General features: G+C 47.9%; 8 protein-coding genes across 8 annotated transcripts; 4 read left to right on the top strand and 4 right to left on the bottom strand.

Moving 5' to 3' along the window:
• Positions 1-57: 57 nt before the first annotated feature.
• On the top strand, positions 58-1,315 carry N7487_007170 (cystathionine gamma-synthase; the record flags this gene model as incomplete). Its single annotated transcript, XM_056874900.1, has 2 exons — positions 58-219; positions 284-1,315. The coding sequence occupies 2 exons, from the start codon at positions 58-60 to the stop codon at positions 1,313-1,315; spliced, it is 1,194 nt and encodes a 397-aa protein (XP_056727088.1).
• A 276-nt stretch (positions 1,316-1,591) lies between these two features.
• On the top strand, positions 1,592-1,852 carry N7487_007169 (MoaD/ThiS family protein; the record flags this gene model as incomplete). The annotated part of the gene is made up of 1 exon (XM_056874899.1): positions 1,592-1,852. The coding sequence occupies one exon, from the start codon at positions 1,592-1,594 to the stop codon at positions 1,850-1,852; it is 261 nt and encodes an 86-aa protein (XP_056727087.1).
• A 227-nt stretch (positions 1,853-2,079) lies between these two features.
• N7487_007168 (uncharacterized protein) lies at positions 2,080-2,834 on the bottom strand (the record flags this gene model as incomplete). Its single annotated transcript, XM_056874898.1, has 3 exons — positions 2,080-2,164; positions 2,246-2,574; positions 2,673-2,834. The coding sequence occupies 3 exons, from the start codon at positions 2,832-2,834 to the stop codon at positions 2,080-2,082; spliced, it is 576 nt and encodes a 191-aa protein (XP_056727086.1).
• A 936-nt stretch (positions 2,835-3,770) lies between these two features.
• On the bottom strand, positions 3,771-5,526 carry N7487_007167 (FAD-binding oxidoreductase; the record flags this gene model as incomplete). The annotated part of the gene is made up of 6 exons (XM_056874897.1): positions 3,771-4,094; positions 4,155-4,350; positions 4,401-4,767; positions 4,820-4,933; positions 4,986-5,218; positions 5,270-5,526. 6 exons carry the CDS (start codon positions 5,524-5,526, stop codon positions 3,771-3,773), a joined length of 1,491 nt encoding a protein of 496 aa, XP_056727085.1.
• A 2,474-nt stretch (positions 5,527-8,000) lies between these two features.
• N7487_007166 (uncharacterized protein) lies at positions 8,001-9,049 on the top strand (the record flags this gene model as incomplete). Its single annotated transcript, XM_056874896.1, has 2 exons — positions 8,001-8,104; positions 8,170-9,049. 2 exons carry the CDS (start codon positions 8,001-8,003, stop codon positions 9,047-9,049), a joined length of 984 nt encoding a protein of 327 aa, XP_056727084.1.
• Positions 9,050-10,506: 1,457 nt separating this feature from the next.
• On the top strand, positions 10,507-13,922 carry N7487_007165 (exoribonuclease II; the record flags this gene model as incomplete). Its single annotated transcript, XM_056874895.1, has 2 exons — positions 10,507-10,818; positions 10,878-13,922. The coding sequence occupies 2 exons, from the start codon at positions 10,507-10,509 to the stop codon at positions 13,920-13,922; spliced, it is 3,357 nt and encodes a 1,118-aa protein (XP_056727083.1).
• Positions 13,923-14,056: 134 nt separating this feature from the next.
• On the bottom strand, positions 14,057-14,742 carry N7487_007164 (MARVEL domain-containing protein; the record flags this gene model as incomplete). Its single annotated transcript, XM_056874894.1, has 4 exons — positions 14,057-14,195; positions 14,248-14,373; positions 14,425-14,537; positions 14,599-14,742. 4 exons carry the CDS (start codon positions 14,740-14,742, stop codon positions 14,057-14,059), a joined length of 522 nt encoding a protein of 173 aa, XP_056727082.1.
• Positions 14,743-14,967: 225 nt separating this feature from the next.
• Positions 14,968-15,873, bottom strand: N7487_007163 (Frag1/DRAM/Sfk1 family protein; the record flags this gene model as incomplete). The annotated part of the gene is made up of 4 exons (XM_056874893.1): positions 14,968-15,104; positions 15,156-15,628; positions 15,685-15,766; positions 15,819-15,873. 4 exons carry the CDS (start codon positions 15,871-15,873, stop codon positions 14,968-14,970), a joined length of 747 nt encoding a protein of 248 aa, XP_056727081.1.
• Positions 15,874-16,314: the final 441 nt, after the last annotated feature.

Raw genomic sequence — 16,314 nt, 5'->3', positions numbered from 1 at the left:
GCTTGATGGGCCCTTTCTGTGCATACAATTCAAGAACCAAACATAGCATTTATTATCATGTCTCATTCTAGCGAAGCCATTGGCGCCTCCACGCGCTCCCTGCATGCCGATGATGCCTTGAACCTTGTTAAGGATGTCGCTCCTCCTATGCATCTCTCTACTACATTTCGTTATTCCAATGATCCAACCCAGCTAGTACCGGCTGCCGATGCCACCCCTGTATGCATCTTGCCTCAACGTTCTATGGTTCTATGTTCCTTGGCCTAACACATATCCAATGTAGTCTGACTTTGATGCAACCTCCCATATCTACTCGCGCATGTCCGCGCCCAATCCTACTCGTTTCGAGACAATCCTCTCTTCTCTCCTCCACGGTCAAGTTATAAGCTATTCCTCTGGCCTATCAGCCCTTCATGGTGCTCTCACCCTCCTCAACCCCCGCCACATCTCCGTCGGTGATGGTTATCACGGCTGTCATGGCGTCATCGCCCTCTTCACCCGCCTAACAGGCCTACAAAAGCTCCCCCTCGACTGCTCTCCTGACCAACTCGAAAAAGGAGATGTCATCCTCCTCGAAACACCCGTCAACCCCCAAGGCACCGCTTTCGACATCGCCTCCTACGCTGCCAAAGCCCACGCCCGCGGCGCATACCTTATCGTCGACAGCACCTTCGCCCCACCAGGCCTGCAAGAGCCATTCCAATTCGGCGCAGATATTATCATGCACTCAGGCACCAAGTATTTCGGCGGCCACAGCGATATGCTGTGCGGTGTCCTCGCTACAAATCGCGACGACTGGGCCGCCCAACTGAAAACCGACCGTCTCTTCATCGGAACTGTCATGGGTAGCATGGAGGGCTGGCTCGGTGTCCGCAGTCTGCGTACACTCGAGATCCGCGTCCAGCGCCAGAGCGAAAATGCCGCCCATCTCATTTCCTGGCTTAATGCTGCTCTACATGCGCCTAACCCCGCGCCTGGCAGTGACGAGGCAGCTGTGCAGGCTGTTCTTGGTGAGGTCCTTCATGCTAGTCTGCAGAAGGTAGAGGGTGACTGGTTGAAGAAGCAGATGCCTAATGGGTTCGGGCCTGTTTTCTCGATTATTATGAAGGAGATGCGCTTCGCTCGGGAGTTGCCCAGTAAATTGCATTTCTTCCAGCATGCTACTAGTTTGGGTGGCGTTGAGACGCTTATTGAGTGGAGGACTATGACGGATGCGACGGTTGATCGGAAGTTGTTGAGAATTAGTGTTGGGTTGGAGAACTGGGAGGATTTGAAGGCCGATATGGCGAGGGCATTTCGTGAGCTTGCGCAGTAGATAGTTCGAAGTAGTGTAAACTAAATAGAATGAATTCCCAGCTAGATACTGTTATACGATTATAGACCTTTAAAGATGGAAGTATAACCCCCTTATATGCTTATGTCCTTATATACAACCGTCTATTTACCCCGCATTGGGCAATTCTATTGGTCATCTAATCTCTTATCGAACTTCCATGGATCCTCTTATACCTCGAGACCTACAACATACACTTTCAACCTTCAACTTTCAACCTCTTCCCTCCCAATTCTCTTCTCTTCAGTCCCACCCATCATGCCGGAAACATTCACAATCCACTACTTCGCAACAGCATCCCAATACACAGCCAAAAACACAGAATCGCTCCCCGCGCCCCTGAAACTATCCGCTCTGTTTGGCGAACTCGAGCAGCGATACCCCGGCATTTCTCCCAAGGTCCTGTCTACCTGTGGTGTTAGTCTGAACGGGGAGTATGTTGATGTCGAGGAGGATACGGAGACCGTCATCCAGGCTGGGGGTGAGGTGGCTATTATTCCGCCTGTGAGTTCGGGGTAGAGGTTATTCAATTGAATACTTCTTTTTATGCTGGATGTACTTTATGAATCTTGAATTTGATTTGGTTTCATCTGAAATGGATTATTAATGCATGTGCTATAAGAATCATCATAAACGAAAGACATAAAAAGCAATTGATCCAACCCGTCCATCTCGTAACCATCCTAGATCCCAATATTCGATATACCCTTTCCCAAATCATAGAACCTCATAAACCAGCTGACCGATTACTCCAAACTTTTCACAGCAAGAGCCTTCTTCTTTTGCAACCACAAACAGACATTGCAAATAACAGAGAAGAAAAAGAGAATGCTAGAATTCGAATCCACAAGTTAGTAAAATCCTAACGAATGAAAACCGGATAGGAAACCAAGAAGAAAAGTAAGAACTCACCAAAGTGCAATACTCAACCCCCAAATAGCCTTCGTCTCAATACAAATCGCCTTCGAGGCCCCAATCCACGAAACATAATCAATCTTCCCACTAACACTGGCAATATAACTCGAAAGTCTCGATGCAAACGCATATGCTGTAGCATCCTTATCGCCCAGCTCCGCCAGCGTCGTACATTTCAAGTACGAGAGCGGCTTGCCGACGATGACGGCGACGACAATCAGTGCGATTAGTAGCAAAGCGTCGAGCACTGCGCAGGGTAGGAATGGGAGGATGTCGTCTGTGTACAGGATTGCGGTGATTATGCAATAGATTGCTGCGATGCAGGTCTGTAGTTGGAATCGTTAGTGAGATTGAGGATTTTTATAAGGAGATCTTGGCTTGAAGGAAGTATGTACTTGTGTATTGGAGGAGACTTGGAACTTACCACGCTGATTGTTCCAATTAGGATGTTTGGGGGTGTGGCGTTGCTGTTTACTATTACGCTGATGAACTTGGCCGTCATCCCGATTATGGCGATTAGGGAGCAGGCTTGGAAGAGGCGGGATAGTTGGAAGGTTACGCCGAGGGCACCGTAGCGGGGAGACATTTTGGAATAGACTGGATTGGAGGAATGAATGGGTATGAAGGGTCGACTGGCCGGGCTCGTTGTGTATGTGCCGATGTATCGAGAGTCGAGGATAGTATTCAAGCAACGATGCGGTAGATATATGTGGAATGAAAGGCTGTGAGGACTAGAAGGACTAGAAGAATTTGTAGAAATAACTAAGATAAGAAGAAAGGGAGTGTCTGAAAGAAAGTGAAGCTGATTGTGAGATTGAAGACCAGACTGGTTCGGCTCTTTATATAGACATCAACAAAGGTCTCTCAATGACATCAATTGTCCGAGGTCTAGACCGAATTAAATTAGCATCGAATCTAGACTCTCCGCTGGGCTATGTCTTTCTGTGTTACAGATTGGAGAAGCGCCGTACTCAATTGGATGAGTTGGCTTTCATTGAGCTCTCTGCCGTGTACAGCGATCGGCATGAATCGTAGCTTAAGATAGTACGGGAGCTCATAGCTCTTTGCTAAAGATGACATACGATTGGAAGAATACTTACAATAATATTATAATAAAGAAAATAGGTCCGATTGACGAATCCACCCTGGCGCTTGGAGGGAAACCCTAACTCGCCGCGGGTCGCTCTCAGCCACTCGTTCCCTGGGCGTCTGCAAATCTGAAGCAAGCGCCTACTTTTGATCTAATTATTGACTGGAGTGGGAAATGCACAGTAGATCAAGTTTCAGGGTATTGAATCTAGGCTCAATTATCAGCAAGGATGTTTATTTTTCTGTGGGGTCGCTTGGTAGCTACTTTAGTAACGGGAAATCCATACTACAAAATATATCATGGGCGGATCGCCGACGCATCTACTCCCCAACACTGTCCTTTCGAGTCATAATTAAAAACAATTGGATAAATCTTCGTAAATACAATTATAGATGAGTTAAATATATCCAATGCCTAGACCGCTCTTGAAGTCTAGCCAAGCCTCCAACCTCCACTGGTCCGCTTTTGGAAGAACCCTTGAGGATCATATGCCTTCCTCGTCTTCAGAGCAAGCGCCTTGGACTCGGGGCTAATACGTCCCCAGTAATCCTGGCGGTAGTATGCGTCATTCATAAACAATGGTCGATACACGTCGGGAAGAAGGCCCTTGTCGATGTTCTTCTGCACCAGGTTGCCCATTCCCTGGTAGAGTTCTACGGTGGCTGCATCGATCTTGTTGTCGTCGATGGATAGACCATGGGAGAAATCGAGCTCAATGATAATGTACGGTTGATCGGAGGGGAAGTCGAGGAGGTCCTGGGGGTTTGTTAGTAATCTGATCTCCGTTCTTGTTTTCATTGGGAATGGAATTCTTACTCCACCACGGTCCTTCGCCTTCTGGGAGAATGTCTTCGGTACGGGCTGGAAGGCAATTGAGCCTATGATCCCAGTCACTCCTAGTACGGACCCAGTCACGTCGCGGAAATGATCGTAGTACTCCTGGAGCGGGGCCGTTCCCACAGTCTTATTGGGAAGGGGCGTGGTCTCGGTGGCGATGGTATAGCGTTGCCCCCTAGTATATAGTTAGCAAATGACCCAAGGATTAGGAATTGTTCGTCTTACTTAAGAATGAAGAGATCGTTGTTCTTGAGTAGGTCGTAGTAGCTGTCAAAGGTCTTGGCTGTTGAGGTGTGTTTGATAGCAGTGAACTCATCGAAGACTCCAGAGGGGGGTTCGGGGCCGTCATAGAAGAGGAACAAAATACAGAGGTCAACCAAGAGACCGCGTTCGAATGTCACGATCATTGCCGCCTTGTCGTCAGGATACTCGTCAGTGAAGTTGCGCAATGCTGTGAGAATCTCGGGGGCTTTGTCGGCTGTGAAAACATAGTTGCCACCCCAGACCTTGTGATCTTGAGGATATGTCTGCATGGTGTATGCAGTAACAACTCCAAAGTTGTTGCCACCTCCCTTCAAGCTTTTGAAGAGGTCTGCCAAATGTTAGCGTTTCGACGATTACAAGGTTGGTATATTGTCACTCACCTGGGTTTTCGGTTTCGGTTGCGTGGACAATAGTACCATTGGCTAGGACAACTTCGTAGTCCAAGACATTGTTCGCAGCCCAGCCGTATTGGGTGCTCAGGAAACTCATACCACCTATACATTATTAGAGATAAATGTGGATGGCGCTCATATCTGAACCGCATACCTCCAAGCATATATCCACCGATTCCAACTCCTCCCATTCGACCTCCAACGATAGTCCGACCAGTTCCTTCAAGTCCTTTCTGGGCCTCTTCCCATGACAGACCAGGACCGATAACAGCAGTATGATCCTTGGGATTATAGTCAACCTGATCTAGGTTCTTAGTCGAAACCAGCAACCCGTCCTGAATACTAGCAAATCCATTGTTGGGATTATGTCCTCCGCTCTTGATGGCACTGTTTAAGGTTAGCCGATATCATTGCTGTTGGTTCAAGGATAGAACAGACAAGAGTGTATCCACGTCGTGAAGGTTCCTAATAACTTGTGACATCTCCGCTGCGCTGGACGGAGCTGCAATGCATGTTGGCTTGAGATCACCGCATGCCGTGGACCAATACTCGGTCAGATCAGTTTTGTATGCCAATGAAATACGGTATTCGATATCGATGCCACCGGCCTTGAGTGTTGCGCAGATATCTGCCATTGCCCGAGGGACAAGAGCCAGGGACAGCGCTAGGGCGCGCCATCCGTTGCTTGAGAGCATATTGTCAAAGGAAAGTAGACAATATAATTGATATATTATTCCAAAAAATGTACAAAAGAAAGGAATATGGGTTGATCCAGGGTCAGAGGGTATGACCTAACAGATACACAAGCTCCAAATCAGTTTGACAGTGCGGCCTATGGCTTTAGTTTATATAACACTTCGATAGCTTCGGCTTGGAAGACTCTATTATCGGAGGATATTCTTCAAGCCACTGACCGCACCTCTCTTGGAGAGTGGGCCCGACAGGAACTGAAACCAATCTATGGGAGCCAAGCGAAGAATCTTCCGCAGAAGCATTGTTTAGGGGGCTCCATTCCATTCAGGCCAGGGTCAAATCACGCGATTCTCAATTGAGCAGGTGCTCCTGCTTATCTAGACCGTTCCTTACCGGACTCGGTGGATGCATTTGGCTGAAGCTGCGGAGTATGCTCACAGTTCACAGGTAAAGTCGAGGCACATGGCAGCGAAACGGGCAAAAGTAAAACCTCGGATGCTCTGTGCATGCCTATGTTGGACAGGTCGTCCGAGTCAATTATGTCTGTGCTTGAGCTGAACTTGGCACATCCGAATGCCTATCTTATGCTGATCTCGACACATACAAGCATCGTATATTGTTGTAGGCACCTAATTTTCAAGCCAGACAAGGCCAGGACATGCGGTAGTGGGTCCCAATCGGGCAATTTCCGTGTAAATCGGCTAAACCTGCGGAATCTGTAGTATGAATTGAGTGAGAATGTAATAACCTTGTCCAGCGATCGACAGATCACCTCTGAGAGTTTGAGTTTGTCTAAACATGTACGGGGTATTCGGTGTTGGCGTGCCACTAGAGCCGATCGCTTTTCTTGGATGAACGGGGCTTCACTAGTTGGAAGTTAGTGGCACTAACCCAATCACCCAAAGTATATCATTGGTTGACGTTCACAAAAATTGAGACAAAAAAACTCGATCAAGTGAAACAAAAAAAAAGATCAGCAAGTGGAACTCCTTCGGCTTCAACCCGCCAAAACTTGCGGGCATTTGCCCCTGACATGCTGAAATCCGAAAGTTGCCCCTGGCCTCGCTTAAACCAACTAGGAAACGATACTCGCGACCTGTCAAGTTTCTTTTTTTGTGGACTTGTGGACTTGTGGACTTTGGCTCAACCGATAGATAATCCTAATCCTATTTGACTCATATGAAGTGTGCAGTTCGCTCCGAGGGGCCGAGGTGAGCCCAAGGGGACACGGAGAATACGGAGTAAACGATCACGAATACGTCTTCCCCGCTCATTGATCTTCGTCAATCTTTTCGGATAGAGGAAATACAATTGGAGATCGCGGGGAATTTAGATCAACACGCTCATGCTGAAAAGAGCCTGTTTATGAGGTTGTAGAGGTCGGGCATTGGTACTTTCGGAGCAAGGGAGCACAGGGTATGAAGTATAGTGCAATATCCAGTCCGATAGGCTGAACCAAGAGTATGGGTCAACACACAAGTCAACTCACTGACATCTCCGTACACCCTTGTGCCGCAGCTTCGGAGGAGTTCACCGGGATTGCAAATAGTTCGAGGCCCGTGTCTCGGGGACTATTGTACCTTGGCAGTCCGTGGACGACATTGTATCTACATGTACTATACAATAGTTATAGGAGATATGGATCCGTTGATTTCTTCTGGTGGATTAGGCTGGAATGTTGGATCTTATACTGTTATCCGGAGAATAACATACTGCTGCACTGCATACATATCCTGCAGCCCAAGACCATGAGATTATGGGGTTGCTTGACCATTCATCATTTACAGCCTAATTTGGGTACCTTTTCTTTTTTTAAAAAAAAAACCCTGACCAACACATTCTCGGATTTGATTGTATTGTGGTCCTATATAGGCCAATCATGTTCGTTTGACGTTAATTCATCCTAGTTTCACTTTGAAACAACCTGATAAATAGTTACGATGTTGCAGCATGTTATGATTTCGATTCAATGAGCTACCGTAGACAGGCCCTGATAGTATAACACAGGAAACGTAGAAAGCACCATGAGCCTGTAAAGCTATACCCCACTGCGATTAACTGGAGCAGGTCTATGCCATCCTCGAGAAACATTATGTATAAAACCGTACCTACATATGTAACTTGTCTCCACAGGTTCAGCTCTCCAGCGGCTCAGCCCGTTCCGCCCGATCACAAAGTGGAAACATGCGCATCGCCCCAAAATGTGGCTGTCAGGGTCGAATTCTAAAGATGAGTTACTCGACTGCTCGATAGCCCGATATAGGAATGTATACCAGGCCAAGGAAGTCGGTAAATGGTTGCCATTGCCGAATTCTGCTACAGCTGCAACTGAAGTCAAAGCACAGCGGACTTCGGGGCCCAACTCCGTCTGACACGGATATAACTCCGGAGTTACCGGCGGAGTTCTCTTTGGACATTAAAGCATCTAAGAAGCCTGTCCACCTACTTGTCTTCTAGCATAACATATCCAGTTAATATGGAGAGATCAAAACCGGCCGGACAACCCAGCACCTATGGCCAAGCTTGCATACACTGCTACAAGGCAAAGAGCAGATGTGTGCGTACCCCAAATGGCGACAGGTGTGAAAGGTCACAATGACAACTACCCTGGTAATTCAATGATACTCGGCTAATTATTTTCTTAGATGTTTCCGTCTTAAGAAAAGGTGCCAGCCATCAGAGTCGGTTCGCAAGCGTAATGCTCAGATGGCTGAAGAATCCGATACGCGCATCGCTCGGCTGGAAGACAAGATGGAGACCTTATTATCTGCAATGCAGTCGCTCGTTTCCCAGGGGGCTTCGGGTACTTCCGTCAATGCCCTTCAGTCACTTCAGCCAGTTCACTCCCTTGACGGAAACAGCATTTCATCATCCACGTCTTACTCGAATGGCACCCTAGTAAACACTAGCGCTGGGCTGACGGACTCGATCGCCACAGCATCACCACATACAAATCTGTTATTTTCGTCTCATCATTATTCTCTACCTTCCTCTATGCCATTGCCAAATCAAGCAGACGAACGCCTAGATTTCTTCCGCTCCCGAATGCTGCCATATTTCCCCTTCATCAATCTTACCCCCGACATGACAAGCTCGTATCTGCGCCAAAACAGACCTTTCTTGTTTCAAGCTATCTATACTGTTACTATATTCTCAACACAGGAAAAACTGATTCAAGTTGAGGAACTAAAGCGTGTCCTTTTCACCTCTGCTCTGCTCGAAGTCCAGTCAAATATCGACTTGCTGCTTGGATTACTAACTTACCTAGCATGGAGTACCGACGCTTTTCTTGGCAAAGCAGACCTCGTATCTCGCCTCATGATGCTCGCCATTTCATTAGTATATGACCTGCGGTTGTTCAAGCCGTCCTCACCAGACGTTCAAGTCATGATGTCTATTACCCAGGGACGGGATGATGACATTACTCAGAGCTCTAACGATCAAATGCCTGACGGGTTATTGGAAAAGCAGAGGGCATTGCTAGCTTGTTTCGTTTTGAGCTCTAAGTGCGTGTGGTCCTCATGATTCTCTTAGGGCCAACACATACTAACATGGTATGACTGTCCCTAGTGTTTCGTCACACCTTGGACGTCAAGATGCTATACGATGGACCCCTCAGATGGAAGAGGCGCTTCGAGTCATCACACTAAGCAAGTCATGCCCCGCGGATGAGTTATTTGTTTTCCAAGTACGCTTGCAGCTGTTAAAACAAAGAGCGGATTATGTTCGACAACAGGACGAGACGGATTGCACTCGCACAGGAACAGCTCCTGCAGCAGCCTCAGGCCCTCGCTTCCTGTATCTTAAGACTTTACGAGTGCAGCTACATGAACTAAGATCTTCCTTTCCCCCGGATCTTCAACATATAGGTAAGCGGTTTCTCGGGCGAATAACTTAGCAGATTATCTCTGCGGCGGTTGCTGATACCTTCGCCTGGGGCCAACCCAGGTTTGCCATGCAGACATCCTCAATACACACGTTCAGTATGTCGGACTATATATAAATCAGCTGGGTTATTCCATAAGTCGAGACTCGCTTGCTCTAGGTCAATCTGGACAGATTGGGGACAGTGGGACGTTATTGGACTTCCAGCGCCTCGAGTGCTTGTGGCAGTCGGTTGAGAATATCAAGTCGTGGCTGGACGAGTTCTACAAAATTCCTTGCTCAAAGCTTGTCGGACAACCCTTTCATTTTTGGTCACAGATGATTCTGAGCGTTACGCTTTTGAAATATCTATCAACACTCAAAGACCCGGAATGGGATTGCGAAGCGGTGCGGAGCACAGTTGACCTAACATCGACGATGGACTGTATGGTTCAAAAGCTCGATCAAAGCAGCAAGGAGCCAGAGCTTCAGTGCGATGATCATTTGCTCAAGCTTTTATCCAAGCTTTTGACCAAATGTCGGTTGTGGGCTGAAGCTCGATGGTCCATGGCTTCTCAGTTACAAGACGTGGAGACTAGGCCATGCGGGAGTGCCAACTCTGAGACAACCTATCACAATCACCATATTCCAGATCTAGACCAGATGACGTGGATGCAGTCAATGGATTTGGGAGACGACCAGTGGCTTGAAGGTGTACTGGGGATACCCACAACGTTCTATTAGTTAGCATTGTTTTGGGAATCCATGGTATTATGACATGAAACAGCATGATTTTCTATTGCATACTAGAACTACCAATAAAGGGCCAAGGAGATCCACTAGTTCTTCTCGGAGACTATGGTTTATATATGGTCTATTTGTGAAATTATACGGTTATATTTTATGACCAAGAGGGGGAGCATGATACCGAGTAATATCGATATGTTATAGCTTTATGACTCTTTGATGACAGATATCGTATTGGAGAAGTCTTTTAGCTATAACTCCATCTAAATAACAGGATATGAGACTATCTATTCAGTGTCCATAAAAGAAATGAGGTCCTCCCCGAACAAGCAAGACCCTATACTTCTGTACTGCGATGTGATTGGTCAAAAATGAACCCTGAAATCACGGGACAATTTTATACCGCCGAGGGCGGTATAGCAATTGCAGGCAGAATATACTTAGTTTTCGAGCCACCGGCGCATTCATTCTGCGCAAGCTCTGGCAATGGCACTTACAAGGATAAGGGCTTTGCAGAAGCTAACTGGTGCAAACCGGTCACCTGTGCTCTACACATGGCGACAGAACCGCACGGGATGTACGTCGACCGCATCCGCCACTCACCTTCCGGTGTTGTCTGGGGGCGACGCTTTTTGTCTACGAGAACGTTGGGGTCAGCTGAAACTGCTCCAGCTGATAGTGAGGTATGCTATACTAAGGAAGAGCCTGTTATTCACAGCTAATCTTTGTGTTATCTCAACAGGAAACATCCGAGCTAGACGAGCCCCCGAGAGTCCCCATCGATGGCAATATCCTTCTCAGGTCCCAATTCGAATTGCATGGAGACATTCGAACATATCTACGGAAATGGCAAGATACCAACCCCAATGACTTGGATCCGGTGCGCCGATCCGACTCCAAGCATCGGCCATTGGAATTGCCAGGTAAATCCATTGGCACAATGCCTAATGGCCGTGACACAGTCGATGCTTGGGGTGACCCAAACAGGAACCAGGAGCCTACGGATAAAGATGAATTTGAAGGTGAACACCTCGAGCAGGGCGACTTAATTGCCCGGTTGAACGCAGACGGAGTGTTCAATTACGCAATTTACGTGCGGTCTGTTCACAAACAGAAACAGTTCTACAATGGCAACGGGAACTGGCGCATTTGCTCCAACGCGGAGCTCGACTACGTTGTCAAAGGATTTGCACCTACTGAACTTGTCGAGCCTCTTACACCATGGTTCCCAGATGGCGAGGCTATCGCAAGCCAAGATATTCAGCTGGCCCCCGAGGGAGGTCTACCGAGGCCACTGGGTGCTCCTCTTCTGAGGATGATGGATAACTTCAAGACTCATATCTTGAAATTCTATAGAGAAAATTCCCAGATACTGGATAATCTTCACGATAAGGTGGCAGACGATACCGAAGTCCTTTGCTTGAGCCTTGAAGAATTGACAACGACTGCCCTTGGCATTGAGGAATCTGAGCTGAATAGCGTGAACATGTTTGCTGTTCATCAAGCTGTTCGCCGACATGCCTTCCTCATCGAAAAAGATGGCAGCTCCTTGTTCAGTCGGATGTATATTGTGCAGCCAAAACGGATTGCCGGCATTGTCAAACAGGTCGTCGACTGGACTCATGAACACCAAGAACATTGCGTTCGTGCCACAATGCGCAAAGACACCCAGGGGTCCAAAGACCACCCTATGCACCGATTTATCACCAAAGCACAGCGGTTGATTCGCCTTAGTAGAAGGCTCCGTTCACCGACTATTATGTCCAGTGTTGGTCCATCCTCCAACAGGTATTCGCCCGGTCAGGATGGAAACCCACTGGTGTTCCGCGAACTGCCCACCGAAAAGTTCACTGCAGAGGACCAAATGATCATTGAATATCTGCAGCTGTACTCAGTCCCTGCAATTGTCATGCCGTCAGGCACTCTGAGATCAACAGCAACACATATTATGCGTGCCACGGGGATGTACAATACACTTGGTCTGAGTGAGGCTTCAACACGTCTTTTGTTGCAGGAAATCGGCATCATAGCACCTTGGGAGAACCTTCTACCCCTTGATCAGTATCTGATGCTGCCTGGGCATGGCATATCGCTTGCAAGGGACATGGAGTTGGAAGAGATCGAGGAATCCTGCAGTAAGCTCACTGTCGATCAGTTGCAAGATTCCATGCAACACCTGAGGAAGGACTGGGGAGATATGCCAGTCTACTGTATCGATGATGTGACCGCGGAAGAAATTGATGACGGTATCTCGCTGGAGCCCATCCCAGGATCTCGTAATACATTCTGGGTGCATGTCCACGTTGCCAACCCAACAGCCTTTATTGAGCATGATAACCCTATCATCCAGTATGCAGCCTCACGACTCTTCACCTCCTACATCCCGGAACGCACTTATCCCATGCTTCCCAAGACTCTCACCGAGCCTCACTTTAGTTTGGCGGCTGGCCGGCCAGTACTCACATTCAGTGCGAAGATGAATCTTCGAGGAGAGATCTTGGATAGTGAGATCAAGAACGGGACAATCCACAATGTCATCAATCTCACTCACAAAACACTGCGCGACTTCTTCGACCCCGATTCCGAAGAAAAGTTGGAATCCTTTACCATAGGTGGCGAGTTCACCGAACCACCAGTACCACATGGTAAAACAATCCAACAAAGCCTGCGGCCCGAGGATAAAGATAGATTCCACATCATGCGTCAACTCATGCTCGCATTCCGCCAAACCCGTAGAAAGAACGGCGCCATGGACCTCACTCCTCTTAGCCCACAGCTTTCTGTTTCAGTCCAGTCAGGTAACGCCCCGATGCCGCCGTACGATTTACAATCCACAACCGGGCGCCACTATCTCGGTGACCCAATCATCCGGCTCAATGTGCATTCATACGATCCATACGACGTTCGCGACCAATCGCGGGACAATTTGGTCTCCCTGATCATGAATTTGGCCGGGCACATCTCCGGCCAATTCTGTGCCGCACGCAATATTCCCGTTGTCTACGACGGCACTTGGTACGATCCGGAGTACGGACGGGTTACCAACAAAAACCTGGCCAATTTCGGCGGTGAAGGTTTCTATGAGCTCAGCGTGCCACTGGGCTACTCTTCCACAACCCCGACTAAGCACCACACCATGGGCTTAGATACGTACGTCAAGAGTACCAGTCCGCTGCGTCGATACACGGATGTTATTGCGCATTACCAGATCGAGGCAGCATTGCGTTTCGAGCATGAACATGGCCGTCAGTTTGACGCTCTTGTTGATAGTCCCGATCCTGCAGAGATCGATCTAGTAGAAACAGACCCGGCAGAGACAGATCTAGCAGAGACCGCTACTCAAATTACCACCAATGACACAAACACCACTCCCACCGCTCTCCTCCCCTTCTCCAAATCCGACATCGACGCCCACCTAATCTACTCCCAGCCCCTGCGCAGACGTCTCAGAAATCTCGACAAATACTCCGCACAGCACTGGGCCTGTATGCTCCTCTTCCGCGCATTCTACTTCTCCGAGTGCAATCTCCCCGTCACATTCCCATGTCTGCTACGCACCCCGCGCATGAAACCTAGACATCTGGACGAGGAGTATGCCGGCGTCATCACCAGTCTCGGTGTGAACTGTTCGGTCACCATCCCCCAGGATTTCCCAGATAAAGATAAGCTCGATATCTTCTGCACGGTCGAAGCTCATATTACAGCTATCGATATGGCATCTCTACAGGTGACTTTGGAAGCGACTGAATTTGTGAAGCCATTTGAGAGGAAGGGCGAATGGGCTTGAGCTTAGGTTTGAATGACCAACTTGTACAATAATGTATTATATGCATCTCCAATAGGCATTGCCAATTTTTACATAATTCAAGGATTTTACGCCCTGGAGAGCATCGCTATGAAGCATTCGCAGGCACTTTCTGTTCAAGGACTCATCACCCCAGCACCCCGGAGGTTATCCTCCAAGTTTGTCACCCCATTTTGCTTCTCCCGCACTGGGGTATCGTTCTTCGGGAGGTAAGTATACAAAATCTCGAAGGCCAGAGCCATGAGTGTAGCAAAGCTGCTATGCAATCAGCCAATGGATGCATCGTTTTCGAAAGAATGTCACTTACAACGCAATGAAGCTGAATGCCTCGGCCGAATACTTTCGGCTACATACCGTCTGTCTGTTCCAGAGGTGGACATTGCAGCTGACGTGGTTGAAATTCAGAGACAGGAAGATGAATGCAGTGAGCCAGCTAGATAGGAGATGAGTATTTACTACGATAAACGTATATTGTTATACTTACAGGTAGGAAATTGCTGCGTCGGTCAGCATCAGAGGGAGAACATGCCATCTGCGACGTCTGGTAATGCAACTAGTGCTTAGTGTTATGCCGTAGATGACCGGAGTCAGGACCGCCTGTCAAGATTTTAGAATTTCTACAATATGAAGATATTAAGATCTGGTTGGAGTGATGTACCACCACCAAGGAGAAGATCACTGTAAGGGTTTTGGTCCCGCGGACTGCCCAGGCTGTGATTCCGAGGACGATGAATGAACTAATGCACTGGATGATATGGGCAATTGTTGAGATTGCACCACAGGGATGTTTGAAGAAGCCCATGTTGAGAATCAGTTTTTAATTTACCATTCTCTTGAAATCAATGATTGAATTGTTTGGAGAGTTGTTTTGCGAGAAGCTCGGGGTTTTCTTCCCTTTTTCCCCAGAATGGATGATATCACCACATGTGGCCAAAATCCAACACTGGTCTCTTATTGGCAAAAGCTATTATCATATCCACGGGTATGTATGTGATTAATTATGGATTGTTAGGTCAGACTGTACTACCTAAAAGTCAACTGGACGATCCGCCACGACTGGCCTAGGATACTTTTCACCCTGAGGGACGTGTCTCTTGGTACGAACAGACGGTAGGAGATCAATGACAAAAGAAAAGACAAAGAATGCAAATATAAGGGCGGCAACTGGTTCGGGTTAGCATCTGTTCCTACAATCAAACAGGGCTGAAATCTTACCCCATTCACAAACAGCTGCTGCGTTCTTCTTATTTCCAGATTTCATGCAGACGCCAAATGCAATTGCGACACCGAGTTCGCAGATAACGAAAAGAGCTTTGATCGCGAAGCTGACTATTAAGATGCGGGCTTGTGGGTGGTAGAATCGGCCGATTTGGATGTATTCCAGACACACCAGGATGGCGCAAACCACGTAGCTCGCTATGAACATACCCAAAAACCCGTTGTGGAGCTTATTGTGGTGCTTTGTGTCGAAGATAGATAGGAGAATGAGACCTAGAGCCCCAGCGATTGAGAAAAAAATGGACCCAATGGCACAGGTCTTGTCGAACCTCCCTTTGTTTCGGGCAAGTTGGCCGGCATGGCGAAGCCATCGCTCAGAGAGGAGACCGAGATCCATGAAGACGACTGTTACTACACTGCCTGCAATGAACAGCGGTTTGAGTCCCTCGGCTCCGATATGGGAAATGTAACTGGTTGTTCAATTGACTCAGTCTATGTTGTCGAGAGGTTCATTGTTGAGACTCACGGAATGGTGAGCCCTTCGCTCATGGTGGTATATATTGGCTTCCCGTCCGCCGCCCAAGTGGACAGCATGGCTACTAGTGTAGCTACAAGGCTGTTAGTAAAGTAAGCTCAATTCCTCGTGTATTTTCCCCTTACCTATCCACATGCACCCAGATATAACGGGGAAAAGCCAGAACGAGAGAATCCACATGGTGGCGTCTAATGCGACCCGTGGGGTACCGGAATCTTCAGATCGAAAGACTGTGGTGCCTGGGAAGAGCTTGTATTTATGATTGGTTGCAAGGGATACTCCTTTCCACAATTTCAATGTAAATGTCGCGCTGAAACATGAATGTGAAAAGGTCAGGGGTCGCAAGCAAGGGGGAAAATGCCAGATCTATGCCTGACAGCACAGATCCCTAGGAAATTAGAACTGCAACCCCACAGATCTGAGTTGCCGGATTCAGATTGTCCATGTAACTTCGCGGACAGCTTCTATCTCGGACGCGTCCCTCGGATCGGACCGGATGCTGACATCAGCAGATTTGGTGGAGTCTTTTTCAACCTCATCTCGATTGACCAGGGGGGTGGTCGTGTGATCAAGGCGAATACCCTGGAAGTATGTCTATATTTCGTGTCCAGATCATTGCCA

This window comes from Penicillium crustosum, assembly GCF_028827405.1.
Source record: "Penicillium crustosum strain IBT 35664 chromosome Unknown utg000003l_segment0_segment0, whole genome shotgun sequence".
In the NCBI taxonomy this organism is placed as follows: domain Eukaryota; kingdom Fungi; phylum Ascomycota; class Eurotiomycetes; order Eurotiales; family Aspergillaceae; genus Penicillium; species Penicillium crustosum.
Note: the sequence above shows the minus strand (reverse complement) of the source record. Positions and strands in the feature narration are given on the sequence as shown.